General features: G+C 44.7%; 1 protein-coding gene across 1 annotated transcript in view; it reads left to right on the top strand.

Annotated features, from left to right (window-relative positions):
* TRMT2A (tRNA methyltransferase 2 homolog A) overlaps nucleotides 1-26,707 on the top strand; it is a gene marked incomplete at its 5' end in the record, with an annotated part of 103,206 nt that overhangs the window by 25,980 nt on the left and 50,519 nt on the right. The window contains 3 exon segments of the mRNA XM_082243886.1: nucleotides 4,292-4,993; nucleotides 5,997-6,105; nucleotides 14,922-15,103. Coding sequence (XP_082100012.1) covers nucleotides 4,292-4,993; nucleotides 5,997-6,105; nucleotides 14,922-15,103 — 993 coding nt within the window.

The following is a 26,707-nucleotide window of genomic DNA, read 5'->3' on the forward strand; positions in this document are numbered from 1 at the left end:
ACGGACTCCTTGTTTGTTCTTCCAGAGGGTCCTCGGAAGGGCATGGCGGCTTCGGCCTCTACCATCGCCAAATGGATCAGGCAGACCATTGAACAGGCCTATGCTTTGCAGGGGAAGGTTCCCCCTGTGCCTGTGAAGGCGCACTCTACTAGATCTCTGAGTACGTCTTGGGTCTGTCGTCATGGGGCTTCTGTAGCCCAGGTGTGTAAGGCGGCGACTTGGTCGACCGTGCACACTTTCACAAAATTCTACAAAGTAGATGTTCAGGCATCGGCGGATGCTTCCTTTGGCCGCAAGGTTCTTAGTGCGGCTGTTCCCTAGGGTCCCTTGTTGGGGACTCCTGGCTGTTGGGATAGTTTTTTGTATCCCCTGGTTTTTTTGTCTTTTCCTGGGTTGTTGCTCCTGTTGAGCACTTGTTTTTTGCTGTTGCCCAGCTGGTTTCCTTCCTTTGGTAAGGTTCCTTTCTTTGATGCGGAGACTGCGTTGCATTTCGGCGCGGATGCGTTTCCCACCCCTCATGTTTGCACTGCTTTGGGACGTCCCCATATGTGACGAATATGAAGAGGCGGCGACTGTCGGAGGACGTAAGAGAAAACGGAATTTTTGTAAAATCTTACCTGTAAAATTCCTTTCTCTGAGTCCTCCGACAGTCGCCGCCCCCGCCCCTCTTTTGGGGTTTGGTTGTATACTCTACTGCTATTCCACTAAAACTGAGATATGGTTGCAGGAAGTAGGAGGGTATTGACTGAGGGGACCACCCCTTGAGGGTGGGATATGTTAAAAGCTTTATTGTTAACATATTCTGTTGCCTAGCTACTCCTTCGGAGCAAAGTCTAATACCCCATATGTGACGAATATGAAGAGGCGGCGACTGTCGGAGGACTCAGAGAAAGGAATTTTACAGGTAAGATTTTACAAAAATTCCGTTATTCCCTGCCGGTCAGATTGGACAGGCGCCAAAGGTTTGAGAACCACCTGGTGTGCAAAGTAGGGGAAGGTACATCTAGCAACGACATTTGGAGAGGTAAGGGGAGCAGTAACCCAACAGGGGCTTGGGAAAGAAGGTAAAGGGCATGAACCATAAAAAGCATAGACTTCGTATGTATTTTTACATGAGGAAAAAAGCGGACGGACAGCGTTACCGGTTACTCGGATGATCGGCGTCCATTTCAGACAGCGATTGTACGGCAAAGGCCGGCTCTTTGACTTTTCTGAAATGTAGACCATAGGAGTCTGGGGTAGCGCCGAATTCTAGAAAACAGGAAGGCTGTGTTTTCTGGAAATATCAGTAACAACCTAAATAGATGGATGAGAAAGGAACATTAGTGGCAGCTGATACACTGGGAATACACTTATCACTTAATAATATCAGAAATAAACATCACCCACAGAACCCGTGCATATCGGAGCATACTAGGCATGAGTATGAGCACAGGTAGTCCAACTACACAATAATAAAAAAGGATATGAAGCAGTTGAAGGAGCTTCTGCCGCGGCAGAGTTCACCATAAGAGAGATGGGCAAGCACAAGATAACCTGCCTGTGGCGGGATGAGGAGCCATTGCTGCGTTGCTTTTTCACCGGGTCTTTCCTTGTGCTCCTCTGTTCTCTGGCACCCTGGGGGCGCTGGGGGGAGGGAGTAGTTGGAGGTTCCACTTGGATATTGAAGTGGCGGTGGAGAAACTGGGAAGCTTCATCGGGGGGGGGGGAGGGGGGGGTGTGTGGAGTTTTGTTCCCCTGACAAGTCCGACAGACGTTAAGTGGCAGGATACACCAGGGTGAATTTGATGGCCTTGTGGTATAGGGCCTGCACAGTGGTTGGAAAGCCTTTCTACGCTTGGTCACCTCCTGCTAGTAGTCTGCAAAAACCAGCAATTTGTGGCCATCAATTTGGAATGATTTCGAGTTCCGAAATGATTTGAGGACATTTTGTCTGTCCATATAGTTGAGGTATCTCACTATGACAGGGCGAGGGGGTGCGTCTCTCTTGCGATGGGACCCCCAGGCGATGAGCCCGTACCACGGTGCATGTGGTATTGATCCCCAGGGCCAGGGGAAGGCGAGTCATGGCTAGATCCAGCAGGGTGTCAGCTCCATAGGATTCAGGGAGACCTATGATCTGGAGGTTATTCCTCCTGGATCGATTCTACAAATCATCCAATTTGTCCAGGAGATAATGTTGGGTCTGTCTGGCTTGTTGGTCCATGGAGAAAGACCCCTGTATTTCATCTTCCATATCAGATACCCTGTGCTCAAGGTCCGTTAGTCTGCGAGAATGTTCCCACATTTCCATTTGCAGCTGAGCCATCCCCTGAGCAATGGCTTTATCCACAGCCTCAGTTATGGTGGGAGAGAGGAGGCTAGCCACTGCCTGCTCCAGGGAGGCTATTTTGGGTGTCAGGCAATGGAGTTGGGGACTAATCTTGTAAAGCTGCCGAGGACAGAGGGGCAGCATCCGCTATGTCCGCTTCCATGTAGGCCGAAGTTGAAGCCGCGGGCTTTATTTGCGGTGGGGCGGAGGTGCCGCTGTGGTGAAGGAACCGGTCCATCCTGCGTGATCCCCCAGATGAAGGAGGTGAGTATCGCAGGGTTGGGAGGCTCGTATGGACCGCGGTGAGCGGTTTTATATGCGGGTGTTGCCGGAGCCGCAGTCCCACGCAGCCTTTCACATGGGCGCCGGAACCGGAAGTCTATTTCGGAGCTTTTATTCAAGTTTCTCAACACCTTCTTGTGGTTCTAAAAGTTCCAGTTGGAATCTGCCTGGTCTTTGATTGCATTGTTGCAACAAGGGGGGTGAGTAATGAGCCTCACGGTGGCCTTCTTCAAGGTGTGATTTTGTACCCAGTTTCACTCCAGACCTCTGCAGCTCAGTGTGCATGGGACAAACTACCTCCATCTCTTCACTGGCCCATGTGCCTGTCTCTTGAGGCCGGGATATCATGGCCACCTAGCCCTGCGCTAGAATCGTGGAAGTCTTCTTTTTTTTTTTTTTTTTTCTCTCTCTCTCTCTCTCCTGTCATCGTGGATGGTTCGTATGACAAATGCCAGTCTTTTGGGTGGCGTCCGTATCGACAAAAACAGTCCATAGAAAATTGCCCTTGAGGGGGTCCTCATGGGACTAGCCATTAACATTCTCAAGCTAAGGGCTATTAGCCTTTTCCTGCTGTAATGGACTGACCAGCTTCAGGGACAACCAACGAGAGTTCAGTCAGACAAAGCCACAGCTAAGGATATCAGGGCAGCACCAGAAGCTGCATGACTCCTACAGAAGCAGACCTAATTTTGTCTTGGGCTCAAAGGCTTGGCCACGTTCCCAGAGTAGACAGACTTTCTCATTGTCTGTGAGGGAATGATCTCTTCATCCCAAAGTGTTCTGGGACACCTTATCAACATTGGGGAACACTGGCCATCGATCTGCTGGCAGCCCACTTCAACAAGATCGATAGGTTTGTGGCCAGGATTAGAGGATACAAGGGCCTTTGCAGTGGATGCAATGGTGACCCCCGGGAGCAGTTCCAACTGATATTTGACTTCCCTCGACTGTGGATTTTTGCTTCGCGAGGGACAAAACTACTCTTGATGGACTTGGTACTTTCTTTGACTCCTGGTCACTGGTTTTGATGACTTGGCTGTTAAAGCCCGAAGTCCTGAGAGTTTAGGGTCTCTGACTCCCCTATTGCTATGCTGCTTAAACCTAGGAAATCGACCTCTTCGAAGGTCTATCATCGCACTTTTACAGAGCTTTTTCTAATTCTGATGGTGCCATTAATAAGTTGAGTCCCATGTACCGGTTCAAAAATGACAAATGTAATGAAAAATTACTCCTGGTGTCAGGGGTTTCCAGGGCTCCTAGTGGGGCGGGGGATACTGTAGCGCTGGCTGCTAGTGGCAGCTAAAGTTTTTAGCACTTAGCCAAAAGCTGAATTGATCAGCTCCTGGGCTTGAATAATTGCTAGAAAGCACGCATTAAAACTGGTGCATGTGGAATCACTAAACAAGTGGGGAATGGTACTGTTCATGTGGCTTTATAGTAGTGGCTGCTGGGGGATATGCATAATGTGTGTGGCCATTATGGTTAACATCCGGCTTCAAGGCGTGCAGATCTGCTTCTCATTTGGCTGGACCATTGTGGCACTTCTCCTCCCTAGTAGTCTATATTATGTCGGCAGTTTTTTTTTTTTTTTTTTCACTGTAGTAAAAAAAAAAAAAATGCTTGGTACGCCATATTGATGAAATCAGCCAGAAAAGACTATTAATTACAATTGATTTCTCCTAAATGTTTGTTTTCCAGAACTGAAAAAAGAATGGAAGGTTTGGAGGCAGATACAAGCTGTCCTAAACAACTAGAACAATCTAGCAACATTGAAAATGAGAACAAGGGAGAGGAAAAAGTTAAAGCTGAAAAGGTGTTCAGCACAGGTGATCCGGGACCAGATGAAGGTGATGATGGGGAATTTGCTGCAGTATCTGACAGTGCAGCTACAGTAAATAACAGTACCATGGATGCTGATGACACTGGAATTTACAGATATATCAAAGATGATCTGTTCACATCCGAGATTTACAAAGTAGAAATACAGAATTTGCCAAAGTATATAGGCTTTAACGATGTTAAGAAATTTCTTGCCAAATATGGATTAAATCCTCATAAAATAAAGCTCATTAAGAAACAAACCTTTGCATTTGTGACTTTTAAAAGTGAAGAGGAAAGAGATAAAGCTATGAAGGTCATACATGGAGCAATGTGGAAAAACCGAGCCCTAAGTGTTCGGCTTGCAAAACCAAAAGCAGATCCCATAATGAAGAAAAGAAAACGGGAAGATGACAAGGAACAACCTGCTTACAAGCGTCCTGCTGCACAGGAGAGTGCCGAAGAGGAGCCTCTCAGTAAACACATTGCTGATGTGGTGACACCTTTGTGGCAAGTTCCATATGAAGAGCAACTTAAAATGAAGGAACAAGAATGTGAACATGTTCTCCAAAGGCTAACAAAGTAAATGTTTCCACTGCCTTGTTTTTATAAATCATGTTGCAAACAGCATGGCTAGGGATGTTTCTGGCATGAAGTCAAAACCTGGTCTCTGGAATTAAAATTTAAGGCAGGCCATACATGGCTAAATGTACCAAGTTGATCAAACAACTTGGGGTACAATCAGCATGCCGGGTTTTACCTGCTATAGCCTCTGGCAATAATCACTGTCTTCTCCTGGCAGGGAAGGCTTCCCCCGCTCTCCCTCTAACCCCCCTCTCCTGGGAGAAGACGGTGGCCTGGCAGGAAAGGTTCCCTCATCAACACTCTAGGTGTTAATGGGGGGCTCAAGCAAATTTCTTTCCTGCAACAAATTCACTCTGTGTATGGCCAGCCTTAATCTTGCTGGGGTGTGTGCATGTCTATCATTGAAATGGGATGAGACATAACTGCCTTGCCTCCTGCCTTGCAGGAAAAGCTGTCATGTGACCCAAGATTAAAGAGCAGTGCAAGGTGGCAGTATTTTTTTTTTTTTTCCATTTCAAGCAGAACTTTGAGCAAGGAGCTAGATCCACAAATTAAATCCATAAATGGAAAATGTCTTGCCTGAAAAATGATTTGTAATTCTGTTCAGGCCATCTTGTAATCCAAGCAGCACTGCCATGCAGTACACCTAGGTCCTTAACTTCTACTGCAGCAACAGGGCTTGGTCCAGAACACACTTTTTTCCCCTGCTGATTGGACAGTGATCGAGCAGCTGCAAACTGATGTGGTCATTCCTCTTCTCTTTCCAGCTACCATAATGTTCATGTGGTAGTGGCAGAGCCTAACTGGCTCAGAGTGCTCTCCATCCTTTTCCCAGTTTAAGTGCTATTGTACAGGGGAGTACAGAAGTATAATATAGAGTCAAATTCAAGTGCTCTTTCTAGTTGAATTAAACACAAGCTTTAGCATACAGATCGCTATATTAACTAGGATTTTTTATTTTCTGCCTAAAATATTGAATGTGTTTTTTTTCTTCCTCCAGGGAGATAGGAAATACTAACAAAGCCTTATTGCCATGGCTGTTTGTGCAGAAACAGAAGTATAACAAAGTTTGCTGTCCTTTGGAAGGAGTGAAGCCTTCTCCAGCCCAGGTACAGATAATAAATGGATAGCGTAAACCTATTTATACATTTTAAGACAGTATGGTGTTGTGTAAGCATCTCCTCCTGCTTTTAAAGGTAATGTTTCAGACTCAAAGAAGGCATAGGTGATCTTTAGAAAACATATAACTTTACATACTAAATATAAGATTGATTTTGAAGTTCATACTGTTTAAATAAATTAAACTTTATTTGCCTGGAGTTTCACTTTAACTTGTCAGCAGCATGCCAGTTTTAAAGCTGAAGTTTGGTTATATTTTTTTTTGCTATACAGCAAGGTTGTTCAGCTGAAATGGGGAGAACATTTCTGATCTTCCTCCCCTTTTGCATGCCTCTTTCATGGAACTCATTCCATTCTTTTGCAGGATGCAAAAATGAAGCAAATCATGTCATTCATCTGCCTGTCCTCCAGTCACAAAACATTTTGTATTTTGGGAAGGAATAGTATATGCGTTCTATGAACAGTGTGGATTTGATTCAAATCAAGTCAATTTGAATCACAGTTCAAGCCTTTTACTTGGGATTTAATTTTAATCATAATTTCTCTTTCGTTCATTGATGGACACAGCTCCAGAATCTTCTTGACCATTGGGTTATGCTGCCCCCCACAGGAGTAGCACACTAGGCAGTGAATTTTTTTTTTACCACGCCTATGGGGCAGTCTCAGGGGGTATACTGTTCCTGTGACAACTTCAATCAAGGCGACAGACTGGATAATCGAGATCCTGAGGGTCTCCCCAGTCTGGCCAGCAAGCACGCCCTGACCTCGGCTCCGCTCTAGGTCGGCTGTGACATAGCCTCTCTGGACGGGGGCTGGCCTGCGAGTTAAACGTCCCGCGAGGGCGCATACAACCTGGTCTCGGCCTGGGTCGCAGCACGCCTCCTGGCCCGACAGCACCCCCATTCCGATGGAGTGGTGATCTGTCCGAGGCGGGGCCCATCCAGTCCCATGATATGGTAAGTGGTGGTCCTCTCTCCTTTGGTGGTCTCTTGGGGTGGACGTGGGCCCCTTCCTGGGACCCCCGGGTTCCCCTCCTTCCCGCCATCGTTAACCCCACATGTCAATCCCCCATTGGCCTACACCGAGCTCCTCCCACCCCTATGGGGCCCATACCTGTCCAGGTGTGGTTTTGGGGTGTCAAATGGGTGATGCGGGGGGGGGGGAGACGCGCCTCCAGCAACAGATCGCACGATTTGTAGGGGAAGTTGCCCTGCGGGGGGCCCCTACCAGGGTCCCCCCTTGCTGCTTGATTGCTTTTTCTGGAGTCACCTGTGGGCCCCTAGGAGCCGTGTGTGCCGCCATTTTGCCGTGGATGGCTGGCTGTGTAGATCAGGCGGCCATGTTTTTGAAGTCTGGCAGCCATTTTCTTGTGGTTTCCCAATAGTAATAGCGGTGGCCATGTTCTTGGAGCCCTGTGGGTGGTGAATTCAGTGGTGGGAGCCCCTCCTTGGCATCTAGTGCTAACTCCAGGACTTCTTTTTTCTCCTTTGGATTGCAACATGGTGTGCAGTATTCTGATGCCTTGTCTGTGCCTAACCGGTGATGGAGTCCCTGTGGGTGCCCTTGGGCTCTCCCTCTCTGCTGGGGCAGTGGCTGGTTGTGCTGGGACCTGTAGCGCCTCTAGTGCGGCTTGGGGCACATTGCAGTGCTATTTTTTTTTTTTTTTCTTAAACTGTTAATCTGGTTAACTTTATGGAGTCCCTGGAGCACATTTCACCACCTGATCCCCTCTGAGGCTGCGGGCCCCTCCTAGGTCCCAACAATCCCTGTTTGCACTGACAGCGGTCCTGCAGTCTTTAGTGTCCAAGGTAGATTAGGTCCTGACCAGTCGGGCTAGTAAAAAGCGTCCCCCCCCCCCCCCTCCTTCACCTGCGGCCTCCTGTCTCCTCATATTCGGAGTCTGATCTGGCTGCCGCGGACGCGAGTCACCCTGCTGGATCCACACACCCTGAGTGCTCGGATAGTGAGAATGATTCCCCTTCTACTACAGCCGCGCATGAAAAGGCGCTGGTGGATGGACTGTTTATTTCGATGCGGGAAACTTTAAAAATGGAGGATGCAGCTGCTGCTTTGTCAGAGGGGCCGGTATGCTTTGGTACCCATAAAGGCTCAAAAACGGCGAAGGTTTGCCTGCCTACTTTGACAAAATTGTCGCGAGTCAGTGGGGTTGTCCAAAATGCAATGTGGCAGTGCCTAAGCGTTTCGCTAGGCGATATCCTTTTGAACCTTTTAAAAAAGTGGAATGTACCACCTGTGATGGATTCTCAAGTCTCTAGGCTGAATAAATCCACTCGAATGCCAATGGAGGAGTCTCCGGTGTTTAAAGATCCCTTTGACAAAAGAGCTGAGGCATTGACCCGCCATATGTTTTCTATGGCCAGTTCGGTCCTTAGGCTGGTATTACCCATTTACCTTGGTGACCCAGACTCTGACAGAGTGGGCTAGACTTTTGCACCAAGACCTGGAGGGGGGAACCGCTTTCTCCTGCCTTTTGCAGAGCCGGCGGACCAGTTGGTCCAGAGTTTGCAGTTTATCTCTGATGCCTCTCTGGATGCTGCTTCCCTAGTCTCCAGGCTGTCTGTGAAAGCAGTGGTTCTTCAGCGCATGATCTGGCTGAAATACTGGTCGGCGGACCAATCTTCTAAGAAGGCCTTATCTCCCCTTTGTTGGGGGATTGCTTATTCGGCTCTTGCCTGGATTACCTCATTAAGGGTCTTACAGGGGGGAAGAGTACTCTACTTCCACAGGCCACCAGGGGCAAAGAGTCTTGTCGCAGACGGGGTCCTTTTTTCTTGGCTCAAAAGCATCCTTTTCGCCCCACAGGATCTCAGGACAAAGGATCTAAGCCTATCTGGACCTCCACAGGTGGTTCCAAGAGGACCTGGTCTGGTAAGCTGAGAGCAGGTCCTTCCAGACCTGCAGACAAACCCCCCTTGTGCCTGAAGGGGCGCCCTCACCCGTGTCTGGGGGGACGTCTTTGCTTTTTTTTCCGGCTCCGTGGACCTCCTTGATTGAAGACAAATGAGACAAGTGGTGTGAGTCTTTTGGGGTTCATCCTCGCTCCGTTTCAGTGGCTCTGATCTTTGCCTTCCTCCAGCAAGGGGTTGAACAGCTTTTGGCCTTGGGTACCCTCAAGGGCCAGGTTTCGGCATTGGCGATCTTCTTCCAACGAACGCTGGCCACCCATTCCTTGGTTCGCACCTTTATTCAGGGGGTTCACCACCTGGCTCCCCCTTTGCGGTCTCCGTTGCCTCCTTGGGACCTGAATTTTGGTGCTGTCTGTTCTCCACAAACCTCCTTTTGAAAATATTCGGGAGCTTCCCCTGCTTACGCTGTCACAGAAGGTAGCCTTTTTGGTGGCTATTCCTTCTACGCGCAGGGTGTCAGAGCTGGGGGCGTTGTCATGTCCACCTTATCTGGTGGTTCACAGAGATAGTGGTGCTTCGCCTTTGTCAGTCGTTCCTCCCTAAGGTTGTTTCTGATTTCCATCTAAATGAAGACCTTGTACTGCCTTAATTTTACCCTAAGCCCAAGCATCCTTAGGAAATTGCTTTGCATTCCCTGGATGTGGTTCAGGCTGTTAGTGTACCTGGCGGCTACGGAGTCTTTTAGGAAATCGGACTCGCTATTTGTCCTTACGGATGGACCTCAAAGTGTTGGCCGCGTCTGCTGCGACCATTTCTAGATGGATCAGACAGACAATGGTTCAGGCCTATTCAACTAAGGGTCAGGTTCCTCCTTTCCTTGTTAAGGTGCATTCTACACTGGCTTTTAGTGCCTCCTGGGCCTTCCGCCATCAGGTGTCAGTGATGCAGGTGTTTTGTAAGGCGGCCACTTGGTCGTCTGTGCACACTTTCACAAAATTTTGCAAAGTAGATGTGCTGGCATCTGCGTATGCTGCTTTTGATTACAAGGTTTTGCAGGCTGCTGTTTGAGAGGACTAGTCCTCTTTGAGGGTGTATGTTTTCAGGTGAGCTCCAGTTGTTCCTGGTTGAGCTCCATGTTCACTGTTTAGCGTTTGGGAATTGCATTATCTGCTGTGTCCTTTCCCACACCTCATGTTTACCACTGCTTTGGAACATTCCAATGGTCAAGAAGGTTCTGGAGCTGTGGCAGTCAATGAGAGATAGAGAAAAGTGGATTTTTGTCTTCCTGTAAAATCCTTTTCTCTGATGTTCATTGACGGACACAGCATCCACCCTTCTATTGAGTTGGGTTACTTTTTCTTCTGACAATGCTTGCAACAAAACAGAATGCCTATATAGCAGAGTGTGGGAGTACACCCCCCTGGGACTGCCCCATAGGCGTGGTAAAGTTTTTCCTGCCTAGTGTCCTACTCCTGTAGGGGGCAGCATAACCCAATGGTTAAAAAGATTCTGGAGCTGTGTCGGTAATGAACGAAAGAGAAAAGGATTTTACGGTAAGGCAAGAATCCAATTTTTTGAAGAGCAACTGTCATCTCTGTCCCGCAGCGGCTCCTCCGGCCCACTGTTGACTCGCCTACAGTCCCATTCACTTTAATTGGATGGCTAATGATGGGGCAGTCACCCAACAAGGTGAGGGATGTGGCAGCAGCAGGTGAGGGGATGCCCACTAACAGGCGCTGCCATGATGGATTTGAAATGACGGGTGCGATGTAGAATGTAAGGGCTTATTCTTGCTGGTAGTTAGTGTTAGTTTGTGTGAATGAATCAATACAGTGCATGTTATTTCAGTTTGCGGAGCTTGGATTCATTAAATGAGTTCACCAAAAATTAAAATATTGCAAATATACAGCTTCATGCAACATACAGTAACTAAGCTCCATTTCCACAAATGGTGCTTTCTTTTAGTGGTATTTGATCATCTCTGCGATTTTTAATTTTTTTTTTTTTTTTTGCGACAATTCTGAAAAAAAAAAAGCAATATTTTTCACTTTCTGCGTTCCCAATAAAAAAAAAAAAAAAAAAATTAAATACAAATTTTTTGATCAATTTAGGCCAATTTGTATTCTGCTACATATTTGTGCTAAAAAAAAAAAATCCCAATAAGTGTATTTTGATTGGTTCGCGCAAAAATTATCGCGTCTACAAACTGGGGGGAAGATTTGCCGTTTTTTATTTTTTAAAGGTTAATTTTATTGTACATATACAAAGAAGTACAAAACATATCATCAAAAGTATTACATAGAGAAGGAATAGTCGAATCAGTGCATAATCCTATAATACATTGTGAACGTTAGGGATTAATCATAATATTCACATATAACAGCAAGGGTCATGTAAGCTGTGAACAAGTTATCTACCATTAACATAGTATTATGGCAAAATTAATGTTACTCTTTTATTGATAGTATCTCATCTCTGTCTATGTATTAGGATATATAGTGGGAGTTCACCCAAGTATCCCAAAATTTATGGAATTTTCAAGGACAGCCTCTAGCTTCATAAGTCGATTTGTATAGTGGAAGTGCCTGATTGACCAATGTCAGCCAAAAGGCTACAGTAGGAGTGGAGGATTTCCACTGCATAAGTATGGATTTCTTGGCATAATAGAACACCAATCTCCAAAAAAAGCTGAGCATTTTTAGATAAGGATTTCATCATCAATATACTCTAGAAGGCATCTCAAGGGATTGCATATGATGGGTATCAGGAAAATAGATTTTTTTTTTTTTTTTACTAGTAATGGCAGTGATCAGCGATTTTTAGCAGGACTTCGACATTGCGGCGGACAGACCGGACACCTGACATTTTTGACACTTTTTGGGGGGGACCGGTGACATTACGTCAGTAATCGGTGCTAGAAATATGCACTGTTACTGTAGTAAGGACACTGGCAGGAAAGGGGTTAACCCAGAGGCGATCAAAGGGTTAAATGTGTTTTCTAACTGGGGGGTGGGCTTATGGAGTCAACATAGGGACCTGTGTTCCTAAATAGGAGGAACACAGGAGCCCTGTGATTGCTGAGAGAACAGCCCGCTTTGTTTACAGCAGCAGACCGCCGTTCTCTCTCCAGCTATCGCGGGTGCTTTGGCGGCAATCGCGGCCGCTGGCCCCGCGGTTCAGCTTCCCCGCTGGCGAATGGGGGGCACATGCATGCCCCCACGATCGCTCTCGACAAGCGCCGTACAGGTACGGCGATGCGCGGGAACCTTCCTCCATATACAGTGGGTACGGAAAGTATTCAGACCCCCTTCAATTTTTCACTCTTTGTTATATTGCAGCCATTTGCTAAAATCATTTAAGTTCATTCTTCTTCCTCATGAATGTACACATAGCACCCCATACTGACAGAAAAACACAGAATTGTTGACATTGTTGCAGATTTATTAAAAAAGAAAAACTGAAATATCACATGGTCCTAAGTATTCAGACCCTTTGCTGTGACACTCATATATTTAACTCAGGTGCTTTCCATTTCTTCTGATCATCCTTGAGATGGTTCTACACCTTCATTTGAGTCCAGCTGTGTTTGATTATACTGGTTGGACTTGATTAGGAAAGCCACACACCTGTCTATATAAGACCTTCCAGATCACAATGCATGTCAGAGCAAATGAGAATCATGAGGTCAAAGGAACTGCCTGAAGAGCTCAGAGACAGAATTGTGGCAAGGCACAGATCTGGCCAAGGTTACAAAAAGATTTCTGCTGCACTTAAGGTTCCTAAGAGCACAGTGGCCTCCATAATCCTCAAATGGAAGACGTTTGGGACGACCAGAACCCTTCCTAGAGCTGGCCGTCCGGCCAAACTGAGCTATCGGGGGAGAAGAGCCTTGGTGAGAGAGGTACAGAAGAACCCAAAGATCACTGTGGCTGAGCTCCAGAGATGCAGTCAGGAGATGGGAGAAAGTTGTAGAAAGTCAACCATCACTGCAGCCCTCCACCAGTCGGGGCTTTATGGCAGAGTGGCCTGACGGAAGCCTCTCCTCAGTGTAAGACACATGAAAGCCTGCATGGAGTTTGCTAAAAAACACCTGAAGGGCTCCAAGATGGTGAGAAATAAGATTCTCTGGTCTGATGAGACCAAAATAGAACTTTTTGGCCTTAATTCTAAGCGGTATGTGTGGAGAAAACCAGGCACTGCTCATCACCTGTCCAATACAGTCCCAACAGTGAAGCATGGTGGTGGCAGCATCATGCTGTGGGGGTGTTTTTCAGCTGCAGGGACAGGATGACTGGTTGCAATCGAGGGAAAGATGAATGCGGCCAAGTACAGGGATATCCTGGACAAAAACCTTCTCCAGAGTGCTCTGGACCTCAGACTGGGCCGAAGGTTTACCTTCCAACAAGACAATGACCCTAAGCACACAGCTAAAATAACGAAGGAGTGGCTTCACAACAACTCCGTGACTGTTCTTGAATGGCCCAGCCAGAGCCCTGACTTAAACCCAATTGAGCATCTCTGGAGAGACCTAAAAATGGCTGTCCACCAACGTTTACCATCCAACCTGACAGAACTGGAGAGGATCTGCAAGGAGGAATGGCAGAGGATCCCCAAATCCAGGTGTGAAAGACTTGTTGCATCTTTCCCAAAAAGACTCCTGACTGTATTAGATCAAAAGGGGGCTTCTACTAAATACTGAGCAAAGGGTCTGAATACTTAGGACCATGTGATATTTCAGTTTTTCTTTTTTAATAAATCTGCAACAATGTCAACAACTCTGTGTTTTTCTGTCAGTATGGGGTGCTATGTGTACATTCATGAGGAAGAAGAATGAACTTAAATGATTTTAGCAAATGGCTGCAATATAACAAAGAGTGAAAAATTTAAGGGGGTCTGAATACTTTCCGTACCCACTGTATCTGCTGAGGCTGGTCGGCAAGTGGTTAAAGTAACGCAGTACCTTATCGCAGAAACTGGCCTGGTCAAGGGGGTTAAACCTTCTAGAGCTGAAGTGGTTAATCACTTACTGCAAAAAACTTACCCAATATACCTGCCCATTGATGCGGTATAAATAAAAGCATAGACCTTTTAAGAGCAAAGCAATTAACAGGCTGTGTAAGCCAGACTAAATGCAGTGGTAATGGGTTTAATAAGACACACAGTACAAATTGGCAGCTCACGTTTGAGTAGATAATAAGCATGTACTAATTCACACGAGTGGGATCAAGGGTGCGATGTCCCTGGGACCTCTTGTCTGAAGAAGAAATGCGGTACCGCCCATCCACAGCATCAGGTTCCCTGCTGACGTCCGTTCCGGTATTTGTGCCATTTGCCTTCCACAATGGCTCCACTGTGGCCGAGAGCTTCCCTTATGGTCCAGGGTACCTTACCATGCCGCCTCAAAATACTGATGCCAGCATCCCAGGGACACCCTTGATCCCAGCCATGTGAATTAGTACGTACGTACATACATGCTTTTTATCTACTCAAATGTGAGCTGCCATGTTTCTAATGTGTGTCTTATTAAACCCGTTATCACTGCCCTGAGAATCGATGACAATCTGGATTGAGATGGGGGGGGGGGGGGTTGAATGGAGATCACGATTTTATTAAGATTATTTGTGCAGCTTTACTATGTCAGACTGCTAGAGATGAACCGGTGCTGTTACACAATGAGCATTGGTCTTTATCAGCCCGATGCTGGAGTGCACATAAAAAACGAGACCTTTAACTTTTTAGTTTTATGCTCCCTCAGTTTGCCAAATTTGTTTAATACGAAACTACAATTAGGCTTGAAATTTTGTAGCCCTGTATTCTTTGAAAATATGTTGAACACAATGCAAGTCAATTATAAACTTGTAGTAAATGGTTTTGAATTGTTACTTTCTTCAATTAGTAATTTATTTATTTATTTTTTTCCCCTTTTTTCTATTTTTCAGACAGAATACCGCAACAAAAGTGAGTTTCTGATTGGCATTGGTGCAAATCAGGAGGATAAAACGATCGGTTTCCGTCTTGGAAAATATAAGGGTGGAACATGTGCTGTTGTGGAGCCATTTGATACTATTCACATTCCTTTGTCTGTAAAGAACGTTGTAAAGTCTTTTCAAGAATATATCAGGTACTGTCACTTTTTGATGCTCTGCCACTTATTAGAAAAATCCAGTTGCTTGGACCCCCCCTTCTAGGTACTTTGTACTATATTCCCTTGTGTTTGTAATTCTTTGCTGTCTATTTGGGTTTGAACTAGAGGTAAATGTGATCTCGTATCTCTTTGTAAAGAAAAGCCCATTGTTCACAGAGCCCAGTAGGTCAAGCTGAAATATACCCGGGAAAGAGTCCAAGCAAATGACTCATCACTTATTAGGGCTCTTGCACATGCCTGATATTGTGGTCCCAGTGAGCCACAGCTGCAGTGTAATTTAGCCCATTGGAATACATTACAGAATCCACTGTGTGCACGCAGCACCACCTGCACTGGTGTTTGCATGTTATGAATGTATTTTTAATGAATTTTTTAACTTAAAATTTTAGGTTTTGAAAAATACACTTGTGCCTGTGGAAATGCAAATGCCAGTAGTTATGCACACAGTACATTCCAGTGGGCAAAATACACTGCAGCTTTGGCTCCTGGGTTCCACAAGAACAGCCCTTTTATTCTGTATGGCTGTATGCCCTAAATTAAAGCTGTGTGCAAAAGCCCTTAGACTTCTCAGTCTAAAGGTTCCATCATGGTGAAAAATTGTGCCTCAAAGCAGGCAGCACAGTCTATGCTTTTTATTTATATATAGTTCACAAAACAATTTGTCAGATTATTGTTGTTATTAATATAGCTCCAACAGTTTACGCAGTGCTTTACAAAACAAAGGCAGACATTTACAGTTATGCAATTTTTTACAAGAGGAATCAGAGGGCCCTGCTTGTTGGAGTTTACAATCCTAAGATGGTAGTTTTATGTTATCTGCCTTAGTGTTCTTTTTTAAGAAAAGGTATTTTATTAATCCAAAAACAAAGCATTAACAAACCAGTGGCTAGATTAGTGTTCCTAATACAAACAACCTGTTTGCAAAAATTCAAAGCAATACAATACCATACTTTCTATTTAAGGAAATATGTTTGTAGCCTGGTGCTTGATTGATTAAAGCAATTGCTTTTTTTTTTTTTTTTGGAAACCTGCAAGGTAAAGCTATAATGTGCTAGTATGCATCATTGTTACACTTTCCTTAAAACAAAGCCCTCCTGCGCCGAGAAGTCAGCGCTGCAGGGGCTCCCATCTCTTTACCCGTTTTGCTTCCAGGTTTGCGGACTCCGGCTCTATGACCGGCGGGAGCTGCGATGTCGCCACTCCCAAACATACCACGGGTGCCTGTTCCTTCAGAGTGCATGAACCAGTAATGTCACTGGCCGCATGTAGTCTAAATAGTAATTATAGGCTTACCTATAGGTAAAAGGAAAAGATGGAAGTTTACTTCCACTTTAAGCAAATAAAAACCGAGAAGATGAAATCCTGCAAGAGAATGATATGGCTCCCACAAAGCCCCAATTCTAACATCATTGAGCCAGTCTGGGATTATTTGCAGAGATAGCCAAAGTCTTCTGTGCAAATGCAGCAAGTTCTGCTACCACTTAAAGTACCTTCAGAAACTGCAAGCAAGAGTAACTTACTGAATTGCTTCTGTTTTTAAGGCAAAGGGTGGGCACACCAAATATTTAAATTTGTATACCGGTTACTGTACTTTCTTGGAAGTTTAATTACTTCAATCTTCCAGGGCCATTTTAAAACAAAACTGGGTAAGTGGTCTTGTGAGTTTAGGTGGTAATTGAGGCTGGAACCGCCAACTGTGAGTAATTCCCAGCATCCAGCCAGCACGAAGCCCAGAATGTGAAACAATCAGCTCCTTCCTGTGCTTCCAACGCTTCTACAGGTCGATCCATAGGAGCGTTTTCTAGAAGCAAATGAAACACCATGCATGTACGCTTGTCTATACATGGGGAATGTAGTGACTTCATGGCACTTCTTGTCAGTATGGAGGCTTGGGAAAGCTGCTGCAGCTCTGTCTAGCCCCTCCCTACAGCAGTGGATCAATACTATAGTGATCTAATGCTATCCAACCAGCTTATTAGAAGTGAAGAAGAAAATACTAAGGTGTGTGTGTGTGCGCTGGACTGATAGAAGTATAAGTTGGTTCTGATGGATCTACCGTAAAGTGATTTTTCTCTAGCGCTCATTGACAGACGTAGTCCTCGGTGATACACCACCTTCGGGTTATGTTGCCTCCACAGGAGCAGGACTAGACAGGAAATTAAAAAGCTCTGGCCACACCCCAGGGGCAGTCCCAGAGGGTATATCCTCTCTCTCTCTCTGCCTCAGCAAATCAGTTATTTTCTGTCTAGTTAGGAGTAAGGACCTAGACACCTTGCTGGGATCTTAGGTCCTGGCAAGAATTTTTTCTTAAAGGATTTTTTTAGACAACTTTTTTCTCCAGTGTTCCTGTGAGATCTTCAAGCAAGAAAGCTGAACTGGGCGACGGGCTGGATGTTGAGATCCGGTGGTCACCCCAGTTCAGCCTACGAGCGCGTGCAGGCCATAGCTCCGCGCTGGGTCGGCCGCGACAAAGTCCCATTAAAGGACTGTCCACGCGAGTTAAACGTCTCGCTGAAACGCCAAAGACCATGAGTCACGGCGTCCGTATCGGTCGACAGCCCTCCCGCCCCGGTGGAGAGGGGTACTGTCAGGAGTTGGTGCCCGCCTGGTTCCGGTATGGTGAGTAGTATGTTCCCCCTTTCCCCCTGACTGGTTTTGTGGTGAACGCGGGCCCCTCTCTGTATGGTAAGATGGAGTCCCTTTCTATCCTACAACATGACACAGATCCTCCTACTTTGAGTGTGATTTTATGTGTGCAAAAAGCCAGGAGGCTTGGTTTGGGAGCTAACAATCTAATTGTATACATGTTTTAAAGATGTAATCTGTGGCATTCTGGGAATCTTATGGGTTAAGAATAAGCTACCTACCAGTCAGAAGCCACGGACATGTAGACTGCCTTCCTAATCAGATCTCCAGCTATTAGCAGGCCTCCCGAACGGCCATGCGGTCCGCCAGGGCCGGTACCGCCAACCACGCCATATCCCCATGCAGTGAGAGTGTTGTGTGCCCTGCAGCACACCGCTATTCAGTACGGGCCGCCGCCATTTTTTTTGCTGGATCGCACGAGCCGCCATTTTGGCGTAGCCTCGTGTCTCCTGCATGGGGGCGGCCATGTTTGAGGTGATCCAAACACCTCGTGGAGCTTGGGGGAGGCGCCGGAAGGCGTACAGAGGGGCGGAGCCGCCTCCTTTCTTCCTGGGCAGCCAGCCAAAAGACTTCCTGTTTGTTAAGACAGTGCTGTAACCTGTTGCAGTTAAACTCTGAGCATCAAGTGGTGAGCCTGGGGGTCTATCTCTCTCTCGATCGATAGGGATCCCTAGCAGGTAACACTAAGGGGCTTTTTGTGGCGCTGGGGGTCGTAAAAAAAAAAAAAAAAAAAAGAAAAGTTTTATTTTTGAATTATATTATCCAGGAAGTAACTGGAGTTATCATGGACCCTGCCACACATATTCCCCCACCTGTTTCCCTCGAGGGGGCCACGGGACCCGCCGGTGCACAGAGTATAGAGTCATTTACAGCAATTTTGGAGTCTATGGTGGCTCGGGTGGAGGCGGCCTGTCAGGGACGGGGGTCAAGGAAGCGACCCCCGCCTACCCCTATACCATCTGACACCTCTGACTCAGATTCAGAGGTGGTCACGGCAGTTGCAGGTTCCTCTGCAAGGGCTGTTATCCCAGGTAAAGCCCCCTCAGACAGTGAGGAGGACGCTTCTTCTCCTGCTATTATTCAGGAAGAAGCATTGGTGGACGCACTAGTTGTGGCAGTGCAGGAAACCTTAAAACTTGAGGCTTTACCGGCAGAGGCAACTGAAACAGAGATTCCTTTTGGTACTAATAAGCCCATCAAGACGATGAAGGCTTTTCCTGTACCTAAATGTTTCGGTAATCAGATTAAAGAAGAATGGGAGCATTCTAAACGTACCTTTACTATTTCCAAGCGTATTGCTAGACGCTATCCGTTTGAGGAATCCATCATTAAGAAATGGACGGTACCACCAGTCGTGGATCCGCCTATTTCCAGGCTAAATAAAGCCACGGTTATTCCAGTGGAGGACACTTCGTCCTTTAAGGATCCGGTGGATCGAAAGATGGAAGCAGAGTCCCGCACCATCTTCTCTCTGATAGGGTCAGCTTTTAGACCAGTAATTGTTATTGGTCTAGTTTCCCAGACACTTACGGAATGGGCGAAAATGGTACGCCAAGATCTTAGGGGAAAAGATATTCCCCAGGAGACATCTGATTTGATGGAACAGATTATACAAGGGCTACAGTTTATCTGTGACGCAGCCTTGGACACTACTCCCTTATTAGGGTATGCATCTAAGACAGCGGTGATCCTCAGACGTGTGCTATGGTTAAAATGCTGGTCAGCTGACCTAGGTTCCAAGAAGACCTTGACAAATCTCCCCTTTCAGGGGAATCGTCTATTTGGGGCCAACCTAGATGAAATCATTAAGGATGCCACTGGGGGCAAGAGTACTTTTTTGCCACAGGCTGCTAAAGCTAAGGGACCTCGCAACAAGCGAGGACCTTTCTTTACCGCCCATAAAGGGCGCCCGGCTGGTACTAGCGGGAAAGGCAAGACTCCTCCAGGAGGGTTCAAGAAGGGCTGGTCGGACAAGCAAAGGACCAACCCAGCCAAACCCGAAGCTAAGGAGTACACAGCCTGAAGGTGCGCCCCCACCCGGTTTCAGGGTGGGGGGACGTTTTCACCGGTATTCAGGACATTAGATCGAGCATCAACCACTACTACCGGTGCGATTCTTCCCTTCCAACATTTAAGTACTACAGGAAGCGGTAATTACCGTTCCCTGAATAGATCTTTTCCTTTACCTTTTCCTAAGATTAGTCCCGATACCTCACAGGAATCGGATCTGGTTGACCAGATAGGCCAAGTAGCCTCTAGTCGGGTGACTTCGGTCCCTGAGGTTCAACCAGAAAAGATCACCTTTCCTGATAACTATCAGGTATCTGATAAATGTGTGGGAACAGAAAACGACCAGACTTTCTCGGATGGTCGGGGCCAGATACCTCTAGGGACGCCTGGTTCAGATCCAATCAGCGCCAGTGGTCCTAGAAATTCTAGGCTGGCCTCCTCAAGCCGGCCTGGCCGACTTGGACATGTTAGTCGTAGACGTTCCGTGGGAACTTCGTCTCAGGGAGTGTCTGTGGTCTCAAGGACCAATTTACCATCATGCTTTACAGTCGCTGGGTTTAATGGCCTGGCCATTGAGACCCAAGTACTGAAGGACAGAGGTTTGTCAGCTTCAGTCATTCCTACCCTTATTAAAGCAAGGAAAGCGACTTCCAGCAAAGTCTATTATCACACATGGAAAACTTATATTGCGTGGTGCGAATCTTTAGGATTTCCTCCACGTACCTATTCGGTGTCTCGAATATTGGCCTTTTTGCAACAGGGGGTTGAGCAGAAGCTAGCCTTGAGCACCATCAAGGGTCAAGTTTCAGCATTAGCAATCTTCTTTCAGAAGCCTTTAGCTACCAAATCCTTGGTGCGGAATTTCATCCAGGGGGTGCGGCACCTGGCTCCTCCAGTCCGCGCGCCCTTACCGCCTTGGGATCTTAATTTGGTTTTGTCGGTTCTACAGAAACCTCCCTTTGAAAACATCAGGGAGATTCCCTTGCTTACTTTATCCCAGAAGGTGGCCTTCTTGGTGGCTATTACTTCTGCTCGCAGGGTGTCAGAACTGGCTGCATTATCATGCCAGTCCCCATACCTAGTGATTCATAGGGATAAGGTAGTACTTCATCCTAAGCCATCTTTTCTTCCCAAGGTGGTTTCAGATTTTCATCTGAATGAAGATATTGTACTACCTTCCTTGTGTCCTCAGCCCAAGCATCATCGGGAACATGCGTTGCATTCCTTAGATGTGGTTCGGGCAATCAGGGTATACCTGAAAGCTACGGAATCATTCCGTAAGACGGATTCACTTTTTGTGATCACGGATGGCCCCAGAAAGGGTTTGCCTGCATCTGCCGCGACCATTGCCAAATGGATTAGACAAACGGTGGTACAGGCTTATTCTATTAAGGGTCAGAGTCCTCCGTTCCCTGTTAGGGCACACTCCACTCGAGCGCTCAGTACTTCCTGGGCCTTTTGCCATCAGGCGTCAGTGGTCCAGGTATGTAAGGCGGCCACCTGGTCGTCAGTACATACCTTTACAAAATTCTACAAAATTGATGTGACGGCATCGGCGGATGCCTCATTTGGCCGCAAGGTTTTGCAGGCCGCAATTTGAGGAGACCGGTGGTCTACCTCGAGGGTTTTTTTCTGTTTGAAAAAAAAAAAAAAAATTGTTTTCTCTTTTTTGTTGAGTCTCATCATTAAGGATGAGCATTGTAAACTTCTAGTTGGCACCGGTTGGGCCTTCTAGATTGGGATTTGATTTCCATTTTCCCACCCCTCAGTTGTGATACTGCTCTGGGACGTCCCGAAGGTGGTGTATCACCGAGGACTACGTCTGTCAATGAGCGCTAGAGAAAAATGGATTTTTGTAAAATCTTACCGTAAAATCCTTTTCTCTTAGCTCATTGACAGACGTAGTCCCCGCCCCTCTGTTTTTTTGAGTTGGGTTAAAATCTCTAAAGACTGCTTTTTCACATAACTGATTTGCTGAGGCAGAGAGAGAGAGAGAGGATATACCCTCTGGGACTGCCCCTGGGGTGTGGCCAGAGCTTTTTAATTTCCTGTCTAGTCCTGCTCCTGTGGAGGCAACATAACCCGAAGGTGGTGTATCACCGAGGACTACGTCTGTCAATGAGCTAAGAGAAAAGGATTTTACGGTAAGATTTTACAAAAATCCATTTTTTTTTTTTTTTTTTTTTATATATACATCTTTTAAAGAAGCGAATTTGTGGTTGAAATATAGTGTAGGTGGGCTCTGTTTTGGTCTGGCCACAGGAGAAGCACTCGCCAAAACTGTAAAGTTTTGGGTTTGTACTGAGAAGCTCTTAGTGCAAAAATAAATCTCACTTGAAGGAAACAGTGGTTTACACCTTCCCGCCTGGCCTATAGCAGATTGGCGGCCAAGTGGTGGCTTTACCGTTCTGACTGGGCATCATATGACGTCCTTCAGAACGGGACCCTCGTGCGTGCCCCCGGGGGGGTAAATGGCCTATGGCGAAGTGTAAATGGGAAATGGCAGTTATCTGCATTCCTCTCCTCACATTGACAGCGCGTAAGGAGAGGAGAGCTGATAAGTCGCTTTTCTCAGTGGGGTCATCTTCACTGATAATCGGTACCCTGATTGTCAGTTCAGTGGTGCCTATCAGTGCCCATCAGTGATGCATGTTAGTGCCCATCAGTACCTCTTCCATCAATGCCACCTGTCAGCGCTCATCAGTGCTGCATATAAGTGCCGCCTCATCAGTGCAGCCTATCCATGCACATCAATGAAGGAGAAAAATTATCGATTTACAAAAATGTTATAACTGGTCTTCTTTTTTCCTTTGTTTAGAAAAAAAATTAAAAAATACAGTGGTGATTAAATACCACCTAAAGCTCTGTCAAAAAAAAAAAGATAAAAAATTTTGTTTGGGTATAGTGTTACATTTTTAGAAATGTATACTGCGCCAAACACTTAAAAACAGTAGCCAGCAAAAAGAAACGACAATTTGTGAAAACGAATAACTAAATCAATGCAGCGCTGATAAAACAATATAAAGTGTGAATCAATGCTTACATAAAAGCAAACCCAGTAAATTGTGCAAACAAATGCAAAAATTTTGCAAATACGCATGGGTGAAAATCAAACCAATATACACTTTGCAATGATAAGTGAATGCATATACAAAACTTTGTTAATAAAGTGCATCATGTGCATATATATGAAAACATATACAAAAATTGTTTTTGCGCGAACACGTGCAAAAATATGCATGTATAAAGTGCATATGTTTAAGAAATGATTAGTCCATGGAAAAGTTCATATACCATCCACCAAAAAGTGCAGATGAAGCCTCCTTAGATGATCCTAGATATGTGACCACCACCATATATTCTAAATGAATCGGAGGCTTACCAGATAATAGGGACCCAACAAAGCGTATACTTTTTGGGTCAATCAGGCTGACACAAAGGTAGATGATCCTTATGGCAGATGTCACAGATCTTCTATAGAAAGGTATAGACTCATCTTTCACAAATCACGATAGGAAAATCTTTGGTGCCCACAGCAGGAAAATACTATCCATGAAAAGCTCAAGGAAACAAAAAGCTCACATAGTGTGTACCTTTTTTAAGAGCAAATAATATCAAAGGAAAAATACTCTTAAATCCAGTGTAAAAAGCACTTATACAGATAAATATCCTAAACATATACAGTAAACCCGATGCGTTTTGTCTAAATAGACATCATCTGGGGTGTCCTGCTGCAAATGCTGATCTTTTATATACCATTTAGGGAGTAAACCCCAATTGGAGAAGTGTTCTGTGTCTCCCTGTTGAAACAGCCTGCACTTCATGTTTATAACAAAATGGCGGCGAGGCGCGTGTTCCAAGCCTCGTTTTCAGTACAATGGCTTGCTATGAGTAACTCGATCCACTGGCCAAGCCTCATTTTGGAATGCGGATCGGAAATATAGGAAGTGTTAACCAAGCCTCCTATTTATTTACATTGTTCCAGGAACCAAGCCTCATTTGTAAAACACAACGGGCTACCTGGAACCTTAATAGACGTAATATCACACTCATCGATTTACAAATCAAACCTTATAATAGGGATCACATTGTAAGTGTGAAGATATATCCAAAAACTAAAATGACTGGCCGTAACTGATATATATTTTATGATTGAATAAATTACATATGAACAAACTGGATAAATAAAGCCGAATTATATGAACTATTCATTCTTAATATGGAAGAGTTTATCGATAATGGGGTTGACACCCTAAGGTATTTACATAATTTAATGTGCATAGATCTAATATAACATATGCAATGAACAATAAAAATATCTAAAATATCCATAGAAATAAAATCAAGCATTATTGATAAAAGCATTAATATCCCATTCGATGTTTAACCCATAGGGGGAGTAAGCTCTCCAAAAAGTCTCCAATCGGAAGACTCCTCTGATTCTTGAACCTCCTCTCCATGGGGCAACATAACGATCGATAATGGTGAATTCCGTACCACACGGATCTCGACAATGCCTAGACACATTATGGCTAATATCACCTTTTTAAAAATTCGCAATGTGTTGGTTCATTCTGATGTTGAACGAACAAATGGTTCTGCCAACATATTGTTTTTTGCAGGGACAGGTTCTAAGGTAGACTACACATTTAGTAACACCTGTGAAACTGTTTAATATTATATGTGCGATTGGTGATTGTGGAACTGATATTTTTAGTCTTAATTCTTCCTCTTACATTGTGTAAACAAGTGTTACACTTCTTGCACGGATAGTAACCAGTCATCTGGTGGTAGAAAGACAGCTTGACAGGAGGATTAATGACATTAGAAGAGACCTTATGTTTGAGTGACGGTATTCCTCTATAGATTATTTTAGCTTTGTCTGGTAGTAGTGGACCCAATACACAATCATTTTTTAAGACATCCCAATGCCTACTAATAATTTGGTGTATGTGCCTATGCAGCTAGAATAGGACGTACTGTAAAGAAAGCCCATCTCGAGTTACCATCATCATTACTTTTAATTTTAGTTGTTAACAAAGACCTCCTATCTACATTGAGTGCATTTGAAATTTCCAGATCCACCATATTGTGAACGTAACCTTTAGCAATAAACCTTTCTTTTAAAATATTACATTGTTGTAGGAAGGTTGAAGTGTCAGAGCAGTTCCTTCTAAGACTTGGGAACTGATTACGTGGAACAGATTGTAGCCATTTCGGGATAAAACTATTTAGATCGTTTGGTTTAAAATATGTTTTAAACGAAAAACGCTGATCTTTCCATTCTATTTCCAAATCTAAAAAATGTATATTGGTGTTCGCACAATTTTGATATATTTTATAACACTTATGCACTTTATATATGCATATTTTTGCACGTGTTTGCGCCAAAAAAAATTTAGTATATGTTTTTATATATATATATATATATATATATATATATATATATATATATATATATATATATATATATATATATATATATATATATATATATATATATATATATATATATATATATATATATATATATATATATATATATATATATATGCACATGGTATAGTGAAAATTGGCCTTGGCAGGAAGGGGGTAAAAGTACCCTGTATTGAAGTGGTAAGAACAGCAAATACAGCCAAAACATTTTATGGGGCAAAAATTCTGCTGTCATTCTTCACTTGATGATTAAAATAAAAAATTTAATAGAATGCACTAGAGGACCTGTGTTACAACTTCATGAATACGAACGTCTCCTGACTGCACTAAAGGCAGCTCCACTAGGTACTAAGAGACCTGCAAATTCTTAAGACGTTCACAAAAGTGGACTATGACAGTAGTAAACCCTGCTGTATTGATTATAAATAAATATTTTACTATTTCTATAAAAGCTGTTCTTTATATTGAGGTTCTGCGGAAAGAAAATTTGAGATCCTCTTAAATGCTCTTTGCTCAATTAGGTCCAACCCTGCATAAGGCCATTGCTGCAATTTATGTTAAAGTGCAGCTAATTGGACTAGGACAAACAACAGGATCCTGTATTCAAGTGAGTTTTGGCAGAACACTTAGTCTTCCCCCTACTTTTTCTGTTTTGATGACCTAGAACAAGTCATGATGTAAATTTCCAAAATGACCTTTATTTCTGTCCATTTGTTTTGGCTAAAACCTGAAGCTGGCTGTAAAAAGATGCCCCATTCATATGTCTTTTGAGGGTGAACCTCTTTGTCAATGCACTTGACAGGTTCATAAAAGAGGTCACAGGAGGGAAAATCTTTTATTCACAAGGGAAGATGTCCGGCCCCCCAGGGCTTTTACTTCCTGTCAATGAAGGGTGCCCCTTCTCTCTCCCTAGTTTTATCCTTCTAAGCCGAAATGTAGCCTTCCACAAGACATAGAACACAAATTCCACCAGGTCTACCTCAAAGCCCTCTTCACAATGAAGGGACACTATCACTGTTTAAAGGATAAGTTCACGCTAAAAAAAATGCACATTTTTTTTTGCAGGTATAATTATCTTTTTTTTTTTTTTTTTTTTTGTGTAGGAGCCTGGAAAGGATTGCACCTGCAGTCGCTGGTGCAATGGTTCCTTCAGACTGTCAGTGTAAGCGGTCTGCCATACATCATACGAGCAGGCAGTTTCACAAAGACAGAATCAATAAACCGCAGCGCCCTGGTAGTTCATTGAGAACTACAAGCTAACAGCCCCAAAGGCTGGTGATACTTGTAGTTCATTTATTCACAGAACTCTGAATGAAGGATGCGGCCGTGTGTCTCCAATCCCAGAAGACAATAAAAATTAAAAACCAAAAATAACTGCGCTTAGTCAAAGGCAGCCAGTACAATCAGTAAGATCAGACCATAAATAGAAATAAAAAGGTGTACAGCGCCATATAAATACACCAAAGAAATATTCATGTGTCTGTGCAA

This window comes from Pelophylax lessonae, assembly GCF_965119305.1.
Source record: "Pelophylax lessonae genome assembly, chromosome: 1".
Classification (NCBI taxonomy): domain Eukaryota; kingdom Metazoa; phylum Chordata; class Amphibia; order Anura; family Ranidae; genus Pelophylax; species Pelophylax lessonae.